This window comes from Condylura cristata, unplaced genomic scaffold (genome assembly GCF_000260355.1).
Source record: "Condylura cristata isolate star-nosed mole 26May11 unplaced genomic scaffold, ConCri1.0 scaffold00029, whole genome shotgun sequence".
Taxonomy (NCBI): Eukaryota; Metazoa; Chordata; class Mammalia; order Eulipotyphla; family Talpidae; genus Condylura; species Condylura cristata.
This window is the reverse complement of record NW_004567130.1, coordinates 8575990-8599584: the sequence shown is the minus strand read 5'-3', so window position 1 is coordinate 8599584 and position 23595 is coordinate 8575990. Positions and strand designations below refer to the sequence as shown.

The following is a 23595-nucleotide window of genomic DNA, read 5'->3' as shown; positions in this document are numbered from 1 at the left end:
TACTTAGACTACTGCATCAGTCTCCTATCTCTCCATTTCTAGGCTCATGCTATTCTAATGTATTATACTTGCAATCAAAATACTCTTCATAATACATCCCAGGCAGAAAAAATGGTAAATGTGAAGACCTAAGGGCAAGAATGACCCTGGCCTTTGCAGGAACAAAGGAAGTGATCATGACCAGTGAAAGAGACGGAAGAGCAACAGGAGCTGGAGGGATATTCTGGGGCCTTGCCTAAAGCTCTCAAAATTCCCTGGTTGCCCCTCAGGAAACAGTCCAGGCTCTCTTACATGTACATAAGGCCCTGCCAATCTGTGCTACTGCCCATCTGTTCTCTATCACCAGCATGTGCCCTCTCTTTATCCCTTGACTCATAATCAGTATATGAAGACCACTGAAAAAACTTACAGCTTTTTTCAAGTTTCTCAACTGCACAATGCTCTCTGGCCTCTGGGCTTTTGTATATGCTATTCCCTCTGCTTGGAATACTCTTCCATGCTCAAGCTTACAGTCTGAGAATCATTTCCTCTGGGAAGCCAAACGGCCCTCTCACACCACAAAAATTAGAAAAAGGAAAAAAAAAGTTATGTAGTCATGTAGTAGCCTACACTGAGTGTGAATCTAAATACCCATTTAGGGGTCTCCCTGGTGACATAAGGGGTTAAAGCACAGCACAATGAAGATATTTGCAGCAACTGCAGCACGGGTTCAATCCCTGGCCAGGGAGCTGACCCACATTGTGCAGCAGACCTCTCCTGTCTTACCTACTGCTCCCCTCAGCAGTTTATTTCAGTAGATCTACCTGTTCTGTTCCCCACTCTGTGGTGAATCCTCTCACTGCTCCCCATGCCTCTGACCAAGACCCCCATCCTTGTATGCATAAATAAGTGAATCTTTAAAAAAATTACAAAATAAATACCCATTTATCTCTCCCTCCCTGATTGACCATGAACAACTTAAGGGTAAGACTGCAACTTCTGTATACCATTGTGTTCCCAGGTCTGGCATGGTCCCGGTACCAGAGGGAGTATGTGCTCTAAAACTGTGCTGAATTAAGCATGTCCCATGTTGCCAGCTGACGTCATGGAGTAAGTGGGTAAAGACACTTCTTAGTCACCAGGGCATGAAAAGAGCAGAGGTGAGGCCTCCCCGGGGTGTAACGGGTAAAAGCACTATGAAGCTATCACAACTACTGCAGCACGAGTTCCATCCCTGGCCAGGGAGGTGACCCACATGGTGTGACAGACCTCTCCTGTCTCACCCTCAGCAATGTTCTGATCCCCACTCTTGGGTGAATCCTCTCACGCCCTGCACCTCTGGCTTGTACCCCAATTTTGTATGTATAAATAAGTAAACCTTTAAAAAAAAAAAAAAGGAGCAGAGGTAAAGGCAGAACATATCAGTATAACAACTTTGTCTACTTTAAGTTACAACCATTAATTTTTTACTACAGCCTGTTTATTGTCCTCATTGGCTATTATAAGAACCTTTTTCTATAAAGGTTATCTTTAAAACATACAACTTTATCTTTATCATTTTGCCAAAAGTACCTCAGCTATTTCTTAAAAACAAAACTAAACTTTGATGAGTGTACTACAAGTTTTTCTTGATGGCTTGAAGTCATCACATGTACTTCACCAAATGGCCCTTTTTCATGTTCTTGTGTCTGGCTTTCATAATGACTGTCTCCTTGGTTACCATCAAAGCTGCTGGCCCTCAGAAAATTAAAACTTGAAGGAATCTTAGAGAATTTTTTTTTTTTTTTGCCACTGTCAGAATCTGCTGTCTTTGTTTACCCTCATCATATTTTTCTGTTTCTTAGGCTGAGAACAAACTATGAAGCTTATTAAAATTGTAGGAAAATAAGAATGAACCACTTCTAAAAGCAATTTCTAAATGTCCCCCACTTTCTGCCATTCACAGTATAACACACGTTACTGTTGCTCACTTCCAGTATTTTGCAATATCCTGAAGGGCAATGGTACTACTGTCAACTCTGGAGAAGCAGCCAGCAATCTTCAATGTGGGTTTTTGAGTTAGACAAAACCAAGGATGAATTCTGGCCCTTTCACCATGGCCTTTATTAGCTCAGTTTTATCAACAGTGGAATGAGGAACAATACAGGCCTCAAAGAGTCCTGAGAATTAAAATGAGATAATGTAAATAAAGTAAACACTGCAAAGTTTGGCAACATATCATGTGCTGAATAGTGTTTATTATTATTACATATAATAAGGCTTTCATCATTCACTATACAAACAAGAACAACTTGCTCTAATAGAAAAGTAAAATAGCATCCAATTAAAGACAGAAATCAAAGGCAGCCACCTCAGAAAACTGGGTTTGATTCCAGCTACTAAATATGAATGTCTTACATGTGGTTAGAACAGAGCATACTCTCATAGGAAACTCAAGGCCCTTTCAGGAAGGCAGGGTAGATGGTGCTATCCTATATGACAGAAAAACATCACAATTTAGCAAGGTTAAGGACCTTACATGCAGAAAATGGAACTGTAAGGCAAAGGTAAACTCCAGGGCTTCAGATTCTAATTCTGCAGATGTTTTTCCTAGTGTCTCTGTCCCACTTTTTTGATAGGGCTACTCATGGAGTATATGAAAGTGCTCCCCTGAATTTACATAGTAGTCCTTCCAGGCTGTGTGTACCACAGCCAGCCTCTGAGGAGTACCCCTGCCCTATGACCCGCACTGGAAAGTGTGGCTCGAAGTCTCGCCAGAGAAGACACGTCATGTAGTTTTCAAAAGCATTACTGGTCAAATGAGTGGATTTCCAGACCATGTCCCACCCTTAGCTCTTCCCAGAAGGGAAGGGAGGATAAGTCAATTTGGAAAAGGATATTTATTCTCAAATTCCTTTTCCTTTCAAGACCATTTTGAAGTTCTGTGGCTTGGTCATGCATTTTTCCTCTTACCAAAGGCTTCATTGCTCTCAATTTAAAAAAATATGTATATATATCTTAAAATACAAATGGATCCCACTATTTATCATGGTTGATGCTCTAAAATGCATGACAGTTAATTAGTAATGTTCTGCTCAGAGTTCTTGATAGACATCAAGGTTCTAGAGGTGGCTGAGGTAAGATGATCCTATATTCAGATTAATCCAAGAAATACTTATACGATCATGGTGAACTGTTGGGAAGAAACCAGGCAGCCTTATTAACGACCTATTTGAATATCTCTGGCCTAATTGCTAAGGTTTGAGCATCTCTATGGGGTGTCTTTCCAGTGTTGATAGCCCTCTTCTGAGAACCAGCTATCACCAGCACCTTCTCGGAAGATCTGCTCCCATAATTGTTGCTAGTTGGGAAAATTGCCATCCTCTGGGCATAGCTGACTCCCACTGAACCCACCAGATTTTCTCTATCAGGAAGCTGGAACTTGTAAGTTCTATTAAATAGGGGCTAAAGCACCAGTCATGTTTGGGCCATGAGAGTCAATGAATGAGCTGCTTCTGCTGATCCACAGAGAACAGAAACCATGATAAGAAAGAAGCAGAGATGGGTGACCTTATGGCCCCAGAGACAGTGGCAAGAGACTATACTTTCCAGTTCTTGGGATACAGGGATTAGGTTCTATTATATACTACCAATGTCCTTTAAATAAATCAATTAAAAAATTTAAAAAAGATTTATTTATTCATGCACACAAGAATTGGGGTGCAGGCCAGAGCTGGGGGAAGGTGAGAGGATTCAGCAGAGAACAAGTGAGGAGCAGAACAGGCAGATGTACTGAAATACACTGGGGAGGGGAGCAGCAGGTGGGCTGGAGAGGAATGCCACACCGAGTGGGTTACCTCCCCAGCCAGGGATTGAACACACGCTGCACTTCAACTCCTTGTGTCACCAGGGAGGGACCCAAATAAATCCATTTTCTTCAAGTAGAAGAACTATGCAACTAACTCACAGATTCAGGTGAAATGATAAGCATTTATTTTAAATTACTAGGGTTTAGGGTGGCTTGTTATGTAGTAACAGATAACTTAAACACCTTACCGACAAAATCTCAGTCCAAGTTCAAAGGGTATGAAAAATATACAGACAGGCACAGCGGGTTAGAGTGCAGCACTGCAAGCTGGCTGCAGCAGCTTCGTGCAAATTCGACCCCCGCCCTGGAGGTGACCACATGGTGTGGCAGAGCAGCAGTGAACTTCATTGATCTGCTTGTTCTGCTCCCCAATCTGACTATGGTGAATCCTTTCACTACCCCTGTACCTCTGGCCTGTATCCCAGTTCTGTATGTATAAATAAATAAATCTTAAAAAAAAAAAAAGAAAGAAAAATATCCAAACAATCCATTTATTGACTTTAACTATTTTTTTCTGGGACACCACAAATAACCCAGGCAAGGAACCAGAGAGTAATTTTTTATTCTTCCTGCTGTTTCATCCTTTATATCTTCCACTTGTTATCAAGTTCTGTCTTCTTCATAGGCATCTTGGATTTAACCCTTCCGATCTTTTCTCACTGCTGCCATCATAGCCTAGGCACTTTTCCCAGGCATTAGAAGTCTACCCATCCTCTGCTCTTCAAACTTCCTTCCTCTGATCCATTCTGTAAATGGGTACTAGACAAACAAAGGCTTTTTAGCATATCAGTCTCTACCTAATCAACTCTGGTTTTATGGTCTGATTTAGATCTTCTTTGTCCACTCTAATACTATGGCAGCTTCAACCCCAAACCCCACCTTCCACATCCAATCTTGTGTCTTTCCTCTATGAAGCCACTCCCTGACCTGATGTGCCCTGACCTACCTACCCAGCCACCTTTCTCCTTAATGATACCTCCATCTTCTACAACCCTACTGAGCCCTCTTGTCTTCAGATCTCAGAGCACTCTCCCTCATAATTCAATATTTAATGATATAATTGGTGGGCTGGTCTCAAGTTTCTCCTATGTTTATAACTCAGATTCCTAATTACATCATAAGATTATGGGTAGGAACCATATCTTATGTTATATGCCAGGCAAATGCTGTCAAAAGATTTGGAGTAAAATTATCCTTACTGGTCTGAATAATTAGAATGGAAAGATGAAATGCAGCCATTTACAGCAAACTGGAGGGAGTTTAAGAGAATTATGTGTAGTAATACAAGTCAGAATAACAAAGACAAATATTGGACATTTACAGTCCAGATGATTTGACAAAGTAAAAATGCTTGCAAAACCAGTGAACAGTAACAAACACTATGAGGGTTTTGAGGTTAGGGGAGGGGAGGGTTGGTGGTGGGGAAAAGAACAAGGAGATGTGGAGATATAAGGAATGGTGATGGGATTGGAAAAGGGGGAAATATGTCATATGAAGCTGAAGTTATTCAGATAACATTGGAATTTTTTTGTAAAAAAAATCTATCAGCAGTAGAATCCTAATTTTAACATGACAAATGTGTAACTTACTGGATATATTTGGTTAAAGCTTTACAGCAAATGAGCCATTTTATGAAAAGAGGCAGTAGTGTTTATTTTCCTGGTTGTGGTTGTTCAGTTCCATTCTAGTTCACCTCTGTGTCAACATACAGTAAGCTATGGACTATTAAGGACAGCAGTGGGGTGTTGGACAGAGCACTAAGGATTGAGTCAATGGGCCTACCCTCCCTAATTTAGATAGGTCTTTGAGAGAAGATACTTCACCCTAGACTTTTGTTTCTTCATTCATAAGATTAGAGAGCTTGTCTGGATATTTTCCACAGCCATTAGCTATGTGATATGATCTTTGGTATATAAAAAACAGTTCCATAGAGTTTAGCAGTTGTCAATTGCTAATTTTTTTTTTTAAGATTTATTTATTTGTGCACACAGAACTGGGATACAAGCCAGAGATGCAAGGGTGATGACAGGATTCACCAGACACAGAGTGGGGAACAGAACAGGCAGATCAATGAAGTACACTGCCTAGGGGAGCAGTGGGTGAGACAGGAGAGGTCTGCTGTACCATGTGGATCACCTCCAAACCTGGGATGGAACTCACACTGCACTGGCTGCAGCCAGCTTGCAGTGCTGTGTCCTAACCCATTGTGCCACCAGGGAGGGCCCCAACTGCTAATTCTAAGGAAATTTGGGTAGTCAGATAGTGAAATTTTGGTCAATCTATAGAAAATACCCTAAGTTTTGTGGTGAAAAAAACTACTGCCAGTTCTTGAAAACCATGTTTTTATGCATCTTCTCAAAACATGAATGTTTTCATGAAATCAACATAAGATATTGATTTAGTTCTAGATCAGAGGAACAAGTGTCAACTACCGAAGATCTAGTACCATGTATAACAAAGGGTTAATTTCTTTTTAATTAAAAAAATAATTAGTATGCTTCACACAACTGTGCTCTAAGTGTTTTGGAAGTGTATATACACACACACACACACATATATCTGACTAAGGAAAATGTCCATTTGGTTCAGAAAGTGTATATTTTTTAATAAAAAAAAATTAAGTAATAGCCACCTCCCCAAAAAAAGGATAATCACGTATACAACATATCTGAGCCTATGAGACTGCATTGTGCAGTACCTCTTATGTTGCCTAAATGCAATGCCATATCAAGCCTCTAGCTTCAGGGGAATGGCCATAACAGCAGCTGAGGCAAGCCATGGAGCCCCAGGGCCAGGCAGATTAAAAAGGAATGGACAGAAATAAAACACAGGTTAGGAATAACCTATTTAGGTATTAGATGACAGGACACGTTGACAGTAATTCCTCAGGGAGAGCACTGCTGGAAGGTTCATGCTCTACCATATGTCAGACACTGGGCTTTAGGTCATGTGCATTTTACTCATTTACTCTTGAAAATAACCCTAGAAAGCACAGATGAGGAAACAAAGACCGATGGGAAAGTCGTTTTGTTTAGTCAGTAATGGATTCAAACCTAAACCAGTATGACTCTGTCATCCACAATCTTTCTACTAGCTTATGTTTTCCTTTCATATTGGAAGAGATCTGACCTCATGTAATTAAGAATATTTAATGAACACCTGTTAATGGCCTTCACTGGGTTACATGTTACAAAAGATTGTTAAAATACATGGCTCTTTTCAGTGGCTGCCAAGGAGGAGGTAAATCCTCCATAAAGTCCATCAGCATTCTCCATAAATTAACATACAATCCAAGTAAAATGAGGGTGGCTGCTATTCATATACAGCTTTAAGAGAAATCTGGGCCCTTCCTGGTGGCGTAATGGGCTAAGGCACAGCACTGTGAAGCTACTGACAGTCACTGAAAAATGAGTTCGAACCCCGACCAGGGAGGAGACCCACATGGCACAGCAGACCTCTCCTGTCTTGCCCTCTGCTCCCCTCAGCAGTGTGTTTCAGGCAACCTGCCTGTTCTGCTCCCTACTCTTATTTCTAGTGGGTCCTCTCACTTCCCACACCTCTAGCCTGTACCCCTCTTCTTGTATGCATAAGTAAATAAATCTTTAAATAAACAAAGAGAGAAATACTTGGTACCCACTTGGTAAATTAAGCTTCACCTTCACAATTAATTCCAGAGCTGCCCCTGCTCTTATCTTTGAAAAGCTGAGTCTAGTTGGGAAAACAAAACTACATATATAAAGTGAGAATTAATACAAAACAAGATTCTTATTAGGCTAATTTGGGTAATCTAAAAGGGTCCAATTAGACAAAGCTGCTAAGTAAATGTACTAGAAAGACAAAAAAAAAGGCTGCATAGTTTATACTATTTACATTCATTTCAATATTGATTTGGCTACTGGCTAACCTTTGGTGTGTCATTTTAGCATTTAGGGATGCTACATAGAGATATGTCTTTTTTAATGTGAACTTCAGCCTGAAGCCTGGACAAAACTGCTAAGGCAGTGTTTGGTGGAAAAGAGCCCAACTCTGGGGAGACCCTTCCCAGCTGAGAACAGCTGGGCTGGAACACCCGCAGAGTCAGCCCAACATTCTCCAGAGGGGCTCTGCTCCGCAACAAATGCTTCCTGGATACCATCGTGCCTGTTTTACTCCGGGGGCCTGGGATTTCCCAAACCCAAAGAAGAAAAGAAAATGACTTAGAGCTAACAGCTTGAACTGCAGACCCTCTGTCGCCACTGAGCTAATCCTCTGGTTTCCACAATATCAAGAAGGCAATCTATCAGAATTTCAAACTCTAATTCCCAAACAATCCACAAAGAAAATTCTCAAAAATGACCTCAACAGTGGCCTGGATCCATCCCAGTGCCCCTGTTTTCAAGGAAATAAAGGAAACGGGGCAGTTCTCAAGTACTAGAAGAAAAAGGCATTAGTCTTGCCATTAGGAGTCCTAGATTCAGATCCTGTTTGGCTCAGAGTATAATCCTCATCAAATCACTTAACTGCTTATGTCTCATATTTTCATCTGAGTCACTGTGGAGAAGGAGTACATATGTCACCTGCTTCATATGACTTGAAAAGGTTAATAAATAAATAAGAATGTAAATATGAGAGCTTTGTACATAATATGTACTCAGTATTAACTGAAAAAGTAAAACATGCTAAAAAATCATTGCTAACACTAAAATAAAGTTCTGAAAGGAAAAAAAAAAAACAAAACATTTTCTACAATTAAGAGATCATTTTGACCACCACTACCAAAATGCCGTTGACTCAAATGCTGAACAAAGCTTTAAAAACTCTTATTAGGGATTGCATATAGTAGCTTTCAAATATTGTTTCCCCGGCTGCACAGCTAACTCATGGCAATAGCTTCATAGTGCTGAGACTCAACCCCCTGCACCACCAGGGAGGCCAAACTACAAATGTGTTTTAAGAAAATCAAGGTGGGGCCCTCCCTGGTGGCGCAGCGGGTTAAAGCACAGCACTGAGAATCTAAAGCCGTTTCCACATGAGTTCGATTCCCACCTGCCCCGGAGGTGACCACATGGTGTGGCAGACCTCTCCTGACCCGCCTGCTGCTCCCCTCAGCAGTGTACTTCGTTGATCTTCCTGTTCTGTTCCCCACTCTGTCTCTGGTGAAGCCTCTCATTGCCCCTAAGCCTCTGGCCTGTACCCCAGTTCTGTATGCACAAACACATAAATCTTTTAAAAAAATGTATTTACAATGGAAACTTTCAAATGCACAAAAGTAGTAAAGAATAATGAGCCAACCAACCAGCATCCATACATACCCATATATCTGTTTATTTTCACTCTTCTTGTTTCTTCTGTTTCCCTCAATCCCACCCATTTACTCTATAGTAGGCTAGATCATTTAAAATAAAATCCCAGATAAAATATAATTTCAATCACAACTATTTCAGTGTGCGTCTATGATTTAAAAGAACTTTTAAAAATGTATATATGTATAAATATTTAAGAAATGTTTATATTTAAGTACTTTAAATAAATATATGTATTTAATATTTAATAAATATGCAACTACCATGCCTTTATTGTATCTAATAAAATTAAAATTGACTCCTTAATATAAACTAATATTCAAATATCCCTATTTCAAAGATTCAAAGATGAATTTTTGTAGTTGGTCTGTAGAAATCAGGTGGCTCACAGTACTCTAAGTTAGGAAACTAAATTTCTCATGCTTGGGACCTCAAGCCCAAACTAGTTATGTGAAGAAATTATATTTGGCTTTAAATGCCATTTATAGGAACAACTCCTTTCACAACTAGACTACTAACTTTTAAAAACCATACAAAACTTTTATAAAAAATCTGTAAGTAAAAAAGATCAAAGAAAAGCCCAAGTTGAAGTCCATACAAGAGTGTCCCTCAAAAGCAATGAAATAAATGGGAATTAGAATGGTAACAATAATTATTTAACAGAAGAGACATAAGCAAAAGTTGTTAAGTCAAATGATATTTCCCTCAAAAGCCAAAACAACATGAGCTATAGATTTAGAAGTAAGATTTAGGGGGGTGGGAATTTTGATTATATTGTAATTTGCTTTAAAAAAATCTGCATTTCTTCTATCTACAAAAAGAACTTGCGTGAGAAATGGTTTGAAGAGCAAATCTAATTACTTCAAGTTGTTTTCTGTTTAACAGTAAGTTCTGATCTGTACTCCATAGGTCAAGAGCATAGTTCAACCTTCTCTTTGCCCTCTTTTTGAATTATACTTCATCTCTGCATCCCTGCTTGTTTTAGCTCTCTACATAACATGCCAAGGGGCAGAGATTCCGGTTTCCACAGAATGGCCCACCATTCAACCACATTCTGCTTTGTCCTTAAACAGTCAGTCCCCCCTGTCTCCTGCTGGGTCTGTTATATTCAGATGTGAACTTTCCAGGAATCTGATCATGTCACAGGCCTTTTCCTGTATGACATATTCAATGCTAATCATGAATAAGTGAGCTTTACAAAAGATTCAGGCTATTCATGATTCTGACTGTACATCCAGAAATAGGGCAAAACTACCATAAAACAGGCAGGGTGAACCTCAGTCGAGTCTATCATGCAATTACTAAGGACTCTTGCTGTAAATAGCACAAGAGATTTTCAGGACTCCAGACACACTAGAAGCACAATCTTCTGATAGAGTTAAGATCTGAGGCCCACAAAGCAAACAGGAAGGTTTTCTAAACAACCAAAACTACTCACTCCACACCTTTAATCTAGGTATTCCCAGTTCTCATTCCCAATATCTGTAAGTTTCTCTATCCAGACCATTTCAAGACCAGTTGTTGAATCTTTCTGAGAGTTATCAGAGTCATAAGAAAAGGAGTGATATCTAATTTTTTCTGGGAATAATGATGCACATCTGACAAATATTAGGAATTAGAGGTACTAGGTGGTTTGTACCATTTTGCTATAACTTGGTTTAAATGACTACATGAGTCAGCTTCCATTGGCCCAAATTGTATTTTATAAATGCAAGTTGAGGATTATCTTTCCATATAAAAGTGCCCAGATTGAAATCCCCCCTTTACTATTCCTGAGAGAGTGACATAGGCTGTTACTAAAAGACTATCTTTGTGTAAAACAAATGGACCGAGAAAAATCTGCTTTCCTCTCCCCCCTGCCCCTTTGTTCTTTACATAACGAGAGCCAAATGAGAATTTTTTCATTTTAAATTTTGATTAAGCAGATCAAGCAAAAGCCTGTTTTCCAGTCTTTACTATTTTCTCAATTTTAGGACTGAACAAGGCACACACTCAGGCTAGAAGGATAGTGGAGGCCAGAGCCTGTCAGGTAGAGGTGACACACGAAAGGTGAGCACTGCACCTGTAGTCCAGTGTTAAAGGCTGGAGGTATCAGACTTTAGCCTCTCTAACGGCCCCAAGTGAGGGAACCAGGTCCCACATAAGCCCCCACATCACTCTACATACATAGCCTCCTGAACTGAGGAGAGAAAGGTGAGAGAGCAAGGAGGTTTTAAAAAATAAGGGAAAAAGGCCCTCCCTGGTGGCGCAGCGGGTTAAAGCACAACACTGAGAATCTAAAGCCGCTTCCGCATGAGTTCGATTCCCGCCTGCCCCGGAGGAGACCACATGGCGTGGCAGACCTCTCCTGACCCGCCCGCTGCTCCCCTCAGCAGTGTACTTCCTCGATCTGCCTGTTCTGCTCCCCACTCTGTCTCTGGTGAAGCCTCTCACTGCCCCTGAGCCTCTGGCCTGTACCCCAGTTCTGTATGCACAAATAAATAAATCTTTAAAAAAAAAAAGGGAAAAATAGCCAGGTATAATATGAGTGAACTGTCCTTTTCTTCAGCTCTAGGATTACAAAACTGCCCCTTCAGCAAATTTAAAGACATTACAAAAACTACATTAGTAAAAGGGCTCTATTCAGTTTTGGTTTTGAACATAGGAATGAATGAATGAATGAATGAATGAATGAATGAAACAGAAAACAGACTTTGCAGTAAAAGGCTGAAAAAGGCTTTTAGTAGGGAGAGGACAAGTTGTAAGTGGTAAATATATATATACATATTTCTTTACATGTGTGTGTGTGTGTTCTATGTTAATGTGAGAAAAACGACCATCACATTGGCTTTGGAGGGAATCTAATTAGATATTTACCAAAAATGATTTTTTCTGTTGACACATCATGTCAAATGGAAATAATAAGCAGTGTTATAACTTAATTTTATTGTCTATTACGGTGTTCTTCATTCATTCTAAAAAATTAATTCCAAAAATTATTATTCATTCATTCTAAAAAATTAATTCCAAAAATTATTATTCTAACCTGCTACTGAGCTGTTGCCATCTCTAAGGCAATTAAGGTTGAGGAGATCCAAAAAAAGCAGAAATTCTGACTGGCTTACCCACCCAGAGGGTGGGATGCTGAGAGTACTGGGCATCCCATTTCTGAAAACTTCAATAAGGAAAAATGAAAATCCTCGGCCCAGAATGGCTTCTCTTTTCACCTGCTTCATGAAAGTACCTACTTCAACTACCTGCCGTAGCTGTGGCCTCCCATTCTGCCTCTTAGTGGGAAGTGTCCTAACTGGCAGGAGGTGCATCTGGGACTTACTCTGGCAAGCGGGTATCTCACAGTACTTCCAGTAGACTCCGTCTTCGTGCTCTGCCACGTAGCACCAGGGGCTCACATCTCCATCTGGGTTTCTGTTGGGGAAAAGGACACATCCGGTAATGTTTCCATTTCCATTGTTTAAGTCACCTGACTCACTGTTTTTCAGCATTACCAAAAACGAATATTTTCATAGCTTCATTATTTCTTATCTTTGGAATGTATCTCAGTGCCAACTCCTATGAAGAAAAATTATGGTAACCTATAAAAACAGGTGGGGAGGGTATGAGCAAAAGTGATCCTTGTTTATACAAACTCAATACAGTGTAACTGGGACAAATGACCAGTGAAGAAATCATGCTGAACAGCACAAGGCATGTTTGGGAACACAGCAATTCCCATGGCTGAGAGAACACAGGGCGCACACAGGTGCCACAACACTATAGGGACAACGTGAATGGACACACAAGGTTGGGACAGCAGTTTGGTAATTAGCATCAAAGGCCCTAACATTAGCATAACCCTCTACTCAGCAGTGTCTCCTGTAGTACCTGGTTCTAAGGAAATCTTCACATACAAGGATGTTCACCAAGAATTTCTATAATACAAAATCTAGGAATAATAAACACCCAATAATTGGTCAAATAAATGTGATGTGGAGAAACAGGTACTAATTTGGAAAGATAGTCACCATGTCTTATTAGGCTTTTATTTAAAGGCCATTTTAAAACATGACAGAGGACACAATGCTGTTATTTGAAAAGATGTATACCTTTAAAAGTGCTCCTGGATCATAGGACTACTGTTTATTTTAATGTCTTATTTCCTCTTCAATGAATCTTTGTAACTTTAAAGCAATAAAATAAAACTCACATAATATAGGTGCTACTGAACCTATGAGGTGGGTCAACTGATAGAAATGGATAGAAATGGACATCTGATAGAAATGGATCCTATTTCTACCTCAAAATACCAATTTCTCAGAGAATTCTGTAGAAAACTCTGCCAAGGAGTTTGTTAAAATATATAATCCTATAATCCTACCACCTACTTTTGATGTAACAATATTTTTTAAAGATTTCACATTTCTAAATGAGTGGCTTAGAATAAATGCTCTTTGAGGCCCCTTTAATGCAGCGATGCCATCACAATAGTGGGCAACACCGCTGAAACAGACTGAAAAATGGCAAGGGCCACTGGACACACAGAAAAGCCTGCCCTCTCTTCACTGCTTTACAAGCTCCCTTTATTTAGACTCAGAACACTGGAAACCTGACACTCCGGTTAGGCCGGAAATGGGCATAAAGACCCTGCAGCCAGAGCTTTGGAGCAACCCCTATCAGACCCGAAAGGGATAAGCCAATTGTGCAGCCCCGGAAAATAAGCCGCCCTGAGACACAAAGGGTTGTTTTATTTTTGTGCCCAAAGGCAGGTGCCAGCGCCAACTCTTCTCTCCCCCCACCCCGCTCTAATCCAGATATGTCTCATCCAGAGAAGTGCGTTCCCATCACTCGCCATCTCTTAGACATCTCAAACACGATGGGTCTGGAAACAGTGCAAAGACAAACATGGTGTCAGGTGTCAGCTGGCAAATCAAAGTAGGAGAACTTGTAGAAAGCCCTTCTTTAAAGAGTGTTTCACTGTCATTATCCTCCCTCTACTCAGTGTTCAGCTTTGAGGTAGTATTTGGTAAAGATCTTAGAAAACAATTGTTTATTATCAATGTCAAAACCATTCCGAGATGCCTCAGAACAGCTTAATAAAGACAAGCAAAGTTACCTTTAACTTTGCTACAGTCAGAAACAAAGGCAGGGATTCTCCAATTTCAGCCTCCCTTTTTTGAAGTTTAAACTATTTGCTCAGGTCTGGCCCATTCCATCAATCAAAGGAAAGGACTGTAGTCTGCCAGGGCCCATAAAGAAGATAGCCCTGCTTCTTACTGTTCTCTTGGTGGATATTTACTGTGTTTCTAGTAATCTGAATAGAGCTAGGTGTTGATCAATGAGAAAACAAATTTTTCATATAAATTGCTTCACTAGAAATTTTAATTTACTTTAAATCAGATTTAAAACACAGGAGCTCTTCTGAAAAGACTTGAAAAAGCAACAGAATGAGAATAAGCTAATAACCTACTTCTAAGAGACCCTTTAGAACAAGAAAATAATTATGCAAAAACAAAACCAAACACTGGTTTTCTTCCTAAACATTCTTCCAAATCCAACTCAGAAATAGAATAGAATAGAAAAACTAGAAGAAATAAACCAGAATGGAGTAAGCCTTTTTAATATGTGAAGGAAGAAATTAATGGGCATTTATAAATTTTAAATAAAATATAAAAGAATTAATGAGCATATATAACTTTAATAATAAAATATAAAAGATAGAAAAATGTAGAATAGCCCGTATATAAATTATTAGTTCTAGAAAGTGGGGCTTGGTAGAAAGGATTTGGGGGAAAGAAGTAAAATGGGGGTGGGGGCTCTTTATTTAAACAATATTTGCTATGTCTGAAATCCTTAAAAAGCTTTTTAACACTTTTAGAATAACAAACTAAAAATAATGCAACAGCAACTATGGGGGAATGGCCAGTTGGTACAACTTAGGACAGAGGTGCACGAAAAAGGTGAATGTACATGGATAAAGACAACATGGACTACGGGCCTGGTAACTTCAAGACAACCACAAGGTCCTAGAGTGTAAGCAAAGGTACACAGGGAGGGCAGAAGGTAAACAGTGTGACCCACAGGGGTAAAAACTAGCTTGGCTCAGCTGGGTCAACAGTGCCATGGCTGAGATTCCAACATACTAGTAAAACAAAGGAGAGTGTATTGCTAAAAGTGTACTACAGTGGTCACTTTTCCCTGTTCCAGTAGCCCAAGAGGCTGCCTTTGCACCTGTTCTATTAATAATTAAGTGCAACACATTGCTAAACAATGATTCATATTACCAGGAACTCGGGTATGAATAGCTAAAACAGCCATAACCAAAAGTGCTTAGAATCTTGACTGTCCTTACAGGTCAGTGATTCTTGTTTTGGAGCACAAATAACTTTGAAAATGTGATTAAAGCCATGGATCATGTTCCCAAAATACTGTGAGTACATATTTGAAACACCATGAATCTCAGGTTAAGGGCTCCTACTAGTGACATAGGAGGCGAAGGGAAAGAAACACCTAGTCCACTGAAAGGAAGAAAACCACACAAATCTGGGCTAAAGTTGCTCCCAGAGCAAGGTTATCCTGGACTTGGAAGGAATGGGATAATTCAGGGCAGCTTCCTTTTTGCTCAGAAGCAAAGGAAGTTTTGGGTTACAGATGGTGCTTTGTTTGACCACTATATTCCCAAAGCTTAAGAAGATTTACCATCTATGTATTGTTTCCTGGTGGTAACGTCAACTATGAAAACCCTCTATGGCCCCTCCCTGGTGGCACAACAGTTTAAAGCACAGCACTAGGAAGTTACCATAGCCATTGCAGCATGAGTTCAATCCCCAGCCAGGGAGCTGACCCACAAGGCACAGCAGACCTCTCCTGACCGGACTGCTGCTCCTCTCAGCGGTGTATTTCAGTACATCTTTGCCTGTTCTGCTTCCTGCTCTGTTCTCTGGTGAATCCTCTCACCTCCCTTACCTCTGGCTTGTACCCTCAATTTTGTATGAGGAAGAAAGGAAGGAAAGGAGGAAGGAAGGAAGGAAACCCTCCAAAAGAGACAAGTATATAACCAGATAGGAAAGTAGCAGCACTCTAAAAACCAGGATGAAAGCAATCCTAATTGAAAAGACTAGCAGAGTATTTATGTGTGTGAGGTATGAGAAAAAAGATTTTTAAAATAGTGACAATAAAGGCCTTCTGAGTTGGCCAAAATGAAACCAAACAGGCTTCCTTAATTGTGAGCAAGGATAGAAAGAGTTGAAGAGGAGACAAAAAATTTTCTGAAGTATAGGGCAGCACCATCTTACCTGCAATAGTTATGGTCGCCCAGGCCCCCCTCCCCATTGGGGTATTTCAGAGTGTTGTATGGATGCTGAAAAGTCTCGTTCCAGAACAGACATGGCTTCCCGCCTTGTAGTGCCGTCCAGTTCTGCGTTCCCCTATAATCTGCACCATTGGCTGTGAAACATTCTAGGAGAAAGAAAAGACAGAGCAAACTAATTTTCTGGCAACATCTATAGTCCCCTCCCTCTCTAGTTGATGTTTTATTTGTTTTGCTTGGACCAAACTGAGAATGGATAATGTCTTGCTAAACCTTGAACACGGTGATGTTAACAAGCTAGGGCAGAAAGGAGGTACCCTACAAAAGCTAGGCTGGGTTGTAGTACTGGCTTATCTACAAACACTAGAACATTTCCCCCTAAAGTACACAGACCCCAAGTAACCTATAAACAGGGAGCTGAAAAGTGTTGAGGCCCATGAAGTGAACCAGCAAACCCCCAAATCTGGGAACAGTTGGTAACAACCATCCATGAGGAATTCTGGGTCCTCAGAGGGGGTCACTGCTCTTGCCAGTGTCTCTGTGTGGTAACTAGAACCAGGTCACCAGCTGTAACAGAGCTCTCCCCTACAGTCTGAAAGGCTGCACTGACACTTGGATTTAATAAGACCATCGGATACAGCAACGCTTTGGAATCCCAATCACACAAGTCTGAGAATGACTCACATTCCCTGGTAATGAAGAACAGTCCTTGCTATGCTGTTTGAGATAGAGGTGCAACCAAAGAGACGGTCAACACTGGGAGGAGGGGCCAACTAGTCATTTGCTGCACCTTTTTTCTGAAATTTTTCCTGCAAACATACTGAACATGGTCTCTGGTCCATTTAATAAAAATGACAAAATCCTTGCAGGTGCAACAATATGCACCTAAAATCTGCTTCTCAGACTTTAGGGGGATGGGAATTGAGGCTGATAGGATTTCCCCCCACATATTGTATGCATTAAACTCTCAGAGGTTCATGAGAAAGGCACAGTACAAAGAGCAATATTTAAAAATTAGGTTAGTTGAAACTGACAGATAGAAGCACTTCAAACACTTCTTTTAAGATGTATCACTAGAAATCTGACAATCTGGAAGAATAATAACTACTTAGCTTTCTTTCTTTCCTCTTCCTGGTATATCCTGACCTCTAACTCCCAATATGAAGGCCACTTAATGCTGTCCCCTGTTGTAGTGCATGAGCCTACTCCAGCCTAAGCATGTGTACAACATGAGCACACCTATATTCTGAAAGATACTTTCTTTAATATTTAAATTCTGTCCAGAGAAAACATCTCTCTTTCAGTACCCCTTTGTCTCATAATCTGGGCTCTGCTTTATGTATGGAATTGTGCCATTTTAGGACAGCCACAATAACCTGGGATTACAAGCTATACAAAACACTATAAATTTATTGTGTTTTGTGTGACACTCATGTTACTTGCTTTCCCCAACTGCTCCCCATTAGCAAGTCCTACTGACCTTTTAAAAATATGCACCCCATGGCCCTCCCTGGTGGTGTAGCGGGTTAAAGCACTGCATTAAGAAGCTAAAGCCACTTCCACATGAGTTCGATTCCCGCCTGCCCCGGAGGTGACCACATGGCATGGCAGACCTCTCCTGACCCGCCCGCTGCTCCCCTCAGCAGTGTACTTCGCCGATCTGCCTGTTCTGCTCTCCATTCTGTCTCTGGTGAAGTCTTTCACCACCCCTGAGTCTCTGGCCTGTACCCCAGTTCTGTATGCACAAATAAATAAATCTTTAAAAAAAATGTACCCCAAATCTGCCTCTCTCTTGGTTGCCACTATTTTAGTCCCATTCATCACCAAAGGGCCTCAAGTCACAGTTTCTGCTTGTGTTCTGCAATCTAGTCTTCAAACAGTGCTCAGAGTTCTAAGGAAGACACCAGTGCTGGAGGAAAAACCCTAGGCCCTCCCTCCCACAATACCCCAATTTCTCCCCCAATCACTATGCTCCAATCACACTGATCAACTTTTAATTGTGTGACTATACCACACCATTTCTTGCTTAAAAATGTTCTTCCCCCAATACTTCCCATAGCAGGCTAAATGTCTCCCCAGAAAACCCTCCCTCACATCTCTACTCCTATTTTTCTGTCATTGTTTACTTGGTAGCACTTATCTCTAGGAGCATATATAATCTAGTAGATCTAGCAGAAGAGGATGATAAGAGGGGAGGAAGGAGGAAAAGAGAGAGAGTGAACCACACTAGACACCAGAGCCCCATCCCTTAGTGTGGGCCTTGGAAACCTGTATGTCTAAAAAGCTGCCCAGGTGATTTTGTTAAGTGATTTGGTTTGGGACTCACTAGACTAGATGATTTAAGAACATCAAGTCAACCTTTGCCAACTTCTAGAATTTTAATTACTATGGACTAAAATTTTTTTTTCTCCTATTAACACTGGTTCAGGAGTAGCCCAGGAGCCAGAAATGCAAGCCAACCAAAGGAAGCCCTTAGCAGCACACAGCAGCCTAGACAATAGCCAGTCTAGGTACTCACACATGCAGAGGAGATGGCATCTGAAAGAAGGAATGAGAAAGTGTGAGCTTGCTTGGTTTTACTTTTTTTTTAGTCTGCTCCTTCCAAACCAAATCTAGTTCTGCGTTACACTAGGGAAAGTATATAGCAAAGTACTATATTTTCTTTTCTTTTCTTTTCTTTCCTTTTCTTTTTTTAACCATTCACCAGTACATGTCAATTGAAAAACATAAGAAAAACAAGTTTGTGTGCTTTGGATTTAAAATGTGGGTGCACCTTGATTTCATCAGAATACTAGGGTATTAGGACCCATCTCCTTTATGTTCTATTGCTATGAAAACTGACATATGGGGGCCCTCCCTGGTGGCACAATGGGTTCAGCATAGCACTAGGGAAGGCAGAAGCTAGAAGCTAGCTGCAGTTGCTTCACAGGAGTTCGATCAGGGCCAGGGAGATGACCCACATGGTGCAACAGACCTCTCCTGTCTCACCCACTGCTCCCCTCAGCAGTGTACTTCATCAATCCACCTGTTCTGCTCCCCGCTCTGTCTCTGGTGAATCCTCTCACTGCACCTGCACCTCTGGCCTGTATCCTAGTTCTGCATGCATTAAAAAAAAACAAAAAACTGACATAAGGGTTTTAGCTAAACAAGGAGTGATTTAAACTAATAAAAAAATAAAATATCACTGTATATTCAGTGAAAGAGAATGAGTAAAGCCTATAGATTTAATGTCCAGTATATTACTCATTAATTCATTCAACAAGCATTGATTCCTTACTGACTGGGGCTACAGTGGGGAGTACTCTACATTTATGGAGTTTATATGCTAACAGGAGAAACACCAATCAAAATTCTCATCATACAGTGAAAAGTTATATAAGGAAAAATGGAGTATAGGAACCCAATCAAGAGAGTTCTCTTTTAGATACAGGAAAGGCCTTGAGAGGACAGTTGGGCAGGGATGTGGATGCAGTGAGGGGTAATGTGGAAAGTGCACTGGCCGAGGGCACCGCAGATGCAAACACACTGTGAGCAGTAATGTGCTTGGCAGGTTTGGAGAGCCATAAAGTAACTTCTTGATTTCTCTATTTTTTTTTCAAAGATTTATTTATGCATATAAGAATTAAGGTATATATGGCTAGATGAGCCTGCGGTAAAGAGGTGGAGGCTGGAGAAGGATTACTGTGTGTGAAGCGGAGCAAAGACACCTGAGGCTGAGCACTGGAGTCCTCCCACATTTCAGCCATGGAAACAAAAGAACCTGACAGTGATGACTGAGAAAGTATAGCCTGGGAGGTAGGAGAAAAGCTAAGAAAATGTGTGGGTTTCACAAGTCAGAGGAAAGGTATTTCAGGAAGAATGAGTATAATTAACTGGGAGATGTGCCCTTTTATTTCCTCTCTGTGTTCTTGAACTAGAATCTATTCCAGTTGGTCTCTGGTAAATCCTCTCACCTCTGGCCTACACCGTGGTCCTTGTATGTATAAATAAATAAAAATAAGTCTTAAAAAAAAAAAGCTAGTAGCAGTTTCACTCATGAAACTATTACTATTCATTATGCTTGAAATTTAAAAGGATTGGGTATAAAGAAAAGACTGACTTGACTGATATATATATTCAAAATTTTGATATGTACACTTCAAATTCTTCAGAATCTCACATACTCAGAGGTTGTATGCAACATTATTTGAAGATTTCAATTAATTTATAGACATGGGCTATAGAAGACTATTTCCATATATATTTTCCACAGTGCAATTCTTAACGTCAGTCTACCTAATGATTTAATGGACAACCATTTAACGGTTTATGAACTAGAATGGAGACACAACACAGAGCAGAGAAAGAGACACCAACATAGCCGTCTGAGAGCAAAGGATTGCATGGCCTTAGTCAGGATAGGGACAGCCCCAGGCAGAGGAAAGCACAGATGAGTAACAGCACTCTTCTGCTGCTCTGACTTGGGCCCTCTCTGCTGGCTTCATACATAACACATCCTTTTTATAGCTCAAGTTTTTTTATCTCTGAAATAAGGGGGTTGGGTAGGGAATTCTAACCATATATAAAAATATAATTATTTCAGAAGTGTGTATATATGTATATACATATGTATGTGTATGTATGTATGTATGTATGTAACAATTTCAGAAGTATTCACAGAGTCTCTGAAGCCATTCTATGCAGCCCCAAGGCTTACTAATCTAAGCTGAGATCCCCTGAATAAATGACAGCTACAAAATAGAGAAGCAGGGGAGCTAAGAAGGGAGGAACGACTTTATAGGACTGTTTCATTCCAGAAGCTATAAAATAGTGTAAATCAAATACTTTTCTTCATGGAAAACTTCTAGCAACAATGTGGTACAGTTTGGAAAGCACTTTAGGTGCTAGAGTCAGATCTTGGCCTTGTGGTTTACAAGCATTAGCACTAAGCTAACCTCTTTGAGCCTCAGTTTCTTCACTTGTAAAATGTGGGATTAGAGGGGTTATAGTTCAGGGCAATCTGAAACAGTTGAAGGATATGCAAGTAAAATACCTAGAACAGTAAGCATCTAATAAATTATTATGTAACTATAATTTTAAAAATAAACTAGTGTTATTTAAATTTGAAAATATTATAACCATCACGGTCATATCATTTATCCTAGACCATACAAAAGGCAATATAACATGAGTTGATCAGCATATCAACCTACTATCATACTGTTTAGAGTTATCAGGCTACCATTAGGATAGGAAATGTATATGTCTGAGTACTCTCCATTTCTCCTTCAGTGTGGAAAGATGTCCCTGTTGAGGAAAATAACTACTATGACTTCCAGGGTTTTGTTGAATCTCAGATGTGAGGCCTTCTGGCCCAGCGTCTGCGATACCATATTGTTGGTACATTTGTTGTACCCCTAGAGGAGATATTAATTTGTTGTGGCTGAACCAAGAAAGAAGGCATATACAGATTTCTGTAGAAATTACCACTCTGTAAAAATTAAGAGGAGATTAAGAAGGCTGGTATCTTCAGAGAACAAAGTGATCTTGAAACAAAATATTCCTCTGGAAACTTCATGGATGTTAGTTACTGGCTTGTGTTCTTAAACTATGAAATGTGAATATTTGGGCTAAGGAATAATTTCTCTTGATAAACAATTATAAACTAAAGAAAAAAAGAACCTTAGTGTTGAATCCTAACACACAGTAAGAGGTAAACAAACAAAAAATAAATAACTAAAATGAAGCTAGTAGATTTTACTTAATCAAAAATTCAATGTAAATATGATGACACATCACTGTTACATGTGCTCCTGAAATCATATAATTCAATATTTGTACTTACTAAAGGTGAGAAAAATGTCAAGTTAATAGAGTCCTAGGTAATAAATTACCAGCATATATATGCACTGGTGTGAGGATTCACCAGAGACAAAGTGGGTAACAGAACAAGCAGATTGAGGAAGTACACTGCTGAGGGGAGCAGTGGGTGAGACAGGAGAAGGCTGCTGCACCATGTGGGTCATCTCCCAGGCAGGGGATCAAACTTGTGCTAAAGCGGCTGCAGAGCTGGCTAGCAAAGTGTTGTGCTTTAATTCCTTGTGCCATCAGGGAGGGTGCCATGCACTGTATTTTTAAAAGTTCATCCCTCCCTGGTGGCACAACAGGTTAAAGCTCAGCACTATAAAGCTAGATACAGCCACTTCAACATGAGATTAATCCCAGGCCAGGGAACTGATCCACATGGAGTGGCAGACTTCACCAGACCCACCCACTGCTCCCCTCAGCAGTGTACTTCAGTACAATCCACTGTGTCTCTGGTGAATCCTCTCACCACCACTACTCCTCTGGCCTGTACCCCAGTTGTGTATGCATCAATAAATAAATCTTTAAAAAATAAATAAATAAAAAATAATAAAGTTCATGCTGAAAACTATTACAAGGCCAATCTCCCTAATGAACACTGATGCAAAAATCCTGAACAAAATCTTAGCCAACAGAATTCAACAATGCATTAAAAGAATAATACACCATGACCAAGTGGGCTTTATCTCAGGAGCACAAAGTTGATTCAACATCAGAAAATCAATTAATGTAATCCATCACATCAACCGAAAGAACAATAAAAACCACATAATCATATCAATAGATGCAGAGAAGGCATTCGACAAAGTTCAACACCCATTTATGGTTAAGCCCTTGAAATCTTTGGAATAGACGGAACATACCTCAACAGGATAAAAGCCATCTATAACAAACCCACAGCCAATATTATCCTCAATGGAGAAAAGCTGTAAGCCTTTCCTCTGCCATCAGGAACAAGACAAGGGTGACCACTATCACCACTGCTCTTCAACATAAAATTGGAAGTTCTAGCCAGAGCAATAAGACAGGAAAAATACATACAAGGAATCCAAATAGGTAAAGAAGAAGTAAAACTGCCCTTATTTGCAGGATATGTTAATTTACATAGAAAACCCTAAAAACTCCACAGAGAAACTAATCAATACCATCAACCAGTTTAGCAAGGTAGCAGGATAGAAGAAGCAGAAAAAAACAAAAACAAAAACAAAACAAAACAAAACAAAAATCCCCTTTCAATTAAAACAAAAAGAATCAAACACCTGAGAGTCAATCTAACAAAGAAAATTAGAAAACACTGTTAAAAGAAATACAAGAAAAATATATGTACATATAATTAAACAACAAAAGCAAAAAAAAAAAAA

The 23595-nt window shown here is 40.0% G+C and overlaps 1 protein-coding gene across 1 annotated transcript in view; it reads right to left on the bottom strand.

Moving 5' to 3' along the window:
• Positions 1-23595, bottom strand: part of KREMEN1 (kringle containing transmembrane protein 1) — a gene marked incomplete at its 5' end in the record, with an annotated part of 65498 nt that overhangs the window by 27466 nt on the left and 14437 nt on the right. Inside the window, 2 exons of the mRNA XM_012730831.1 lie at positions 12422-12513; positions 16377-16539. Of these exons, the coding sequence (XP_012586285.1) occupies positions 12422-12513; positions 16377-16539 (255 nt within the window). The remainder of the gene's footprint in view (positions 1-12421; positions 12514-16376; positions 16540-23595) is intronic.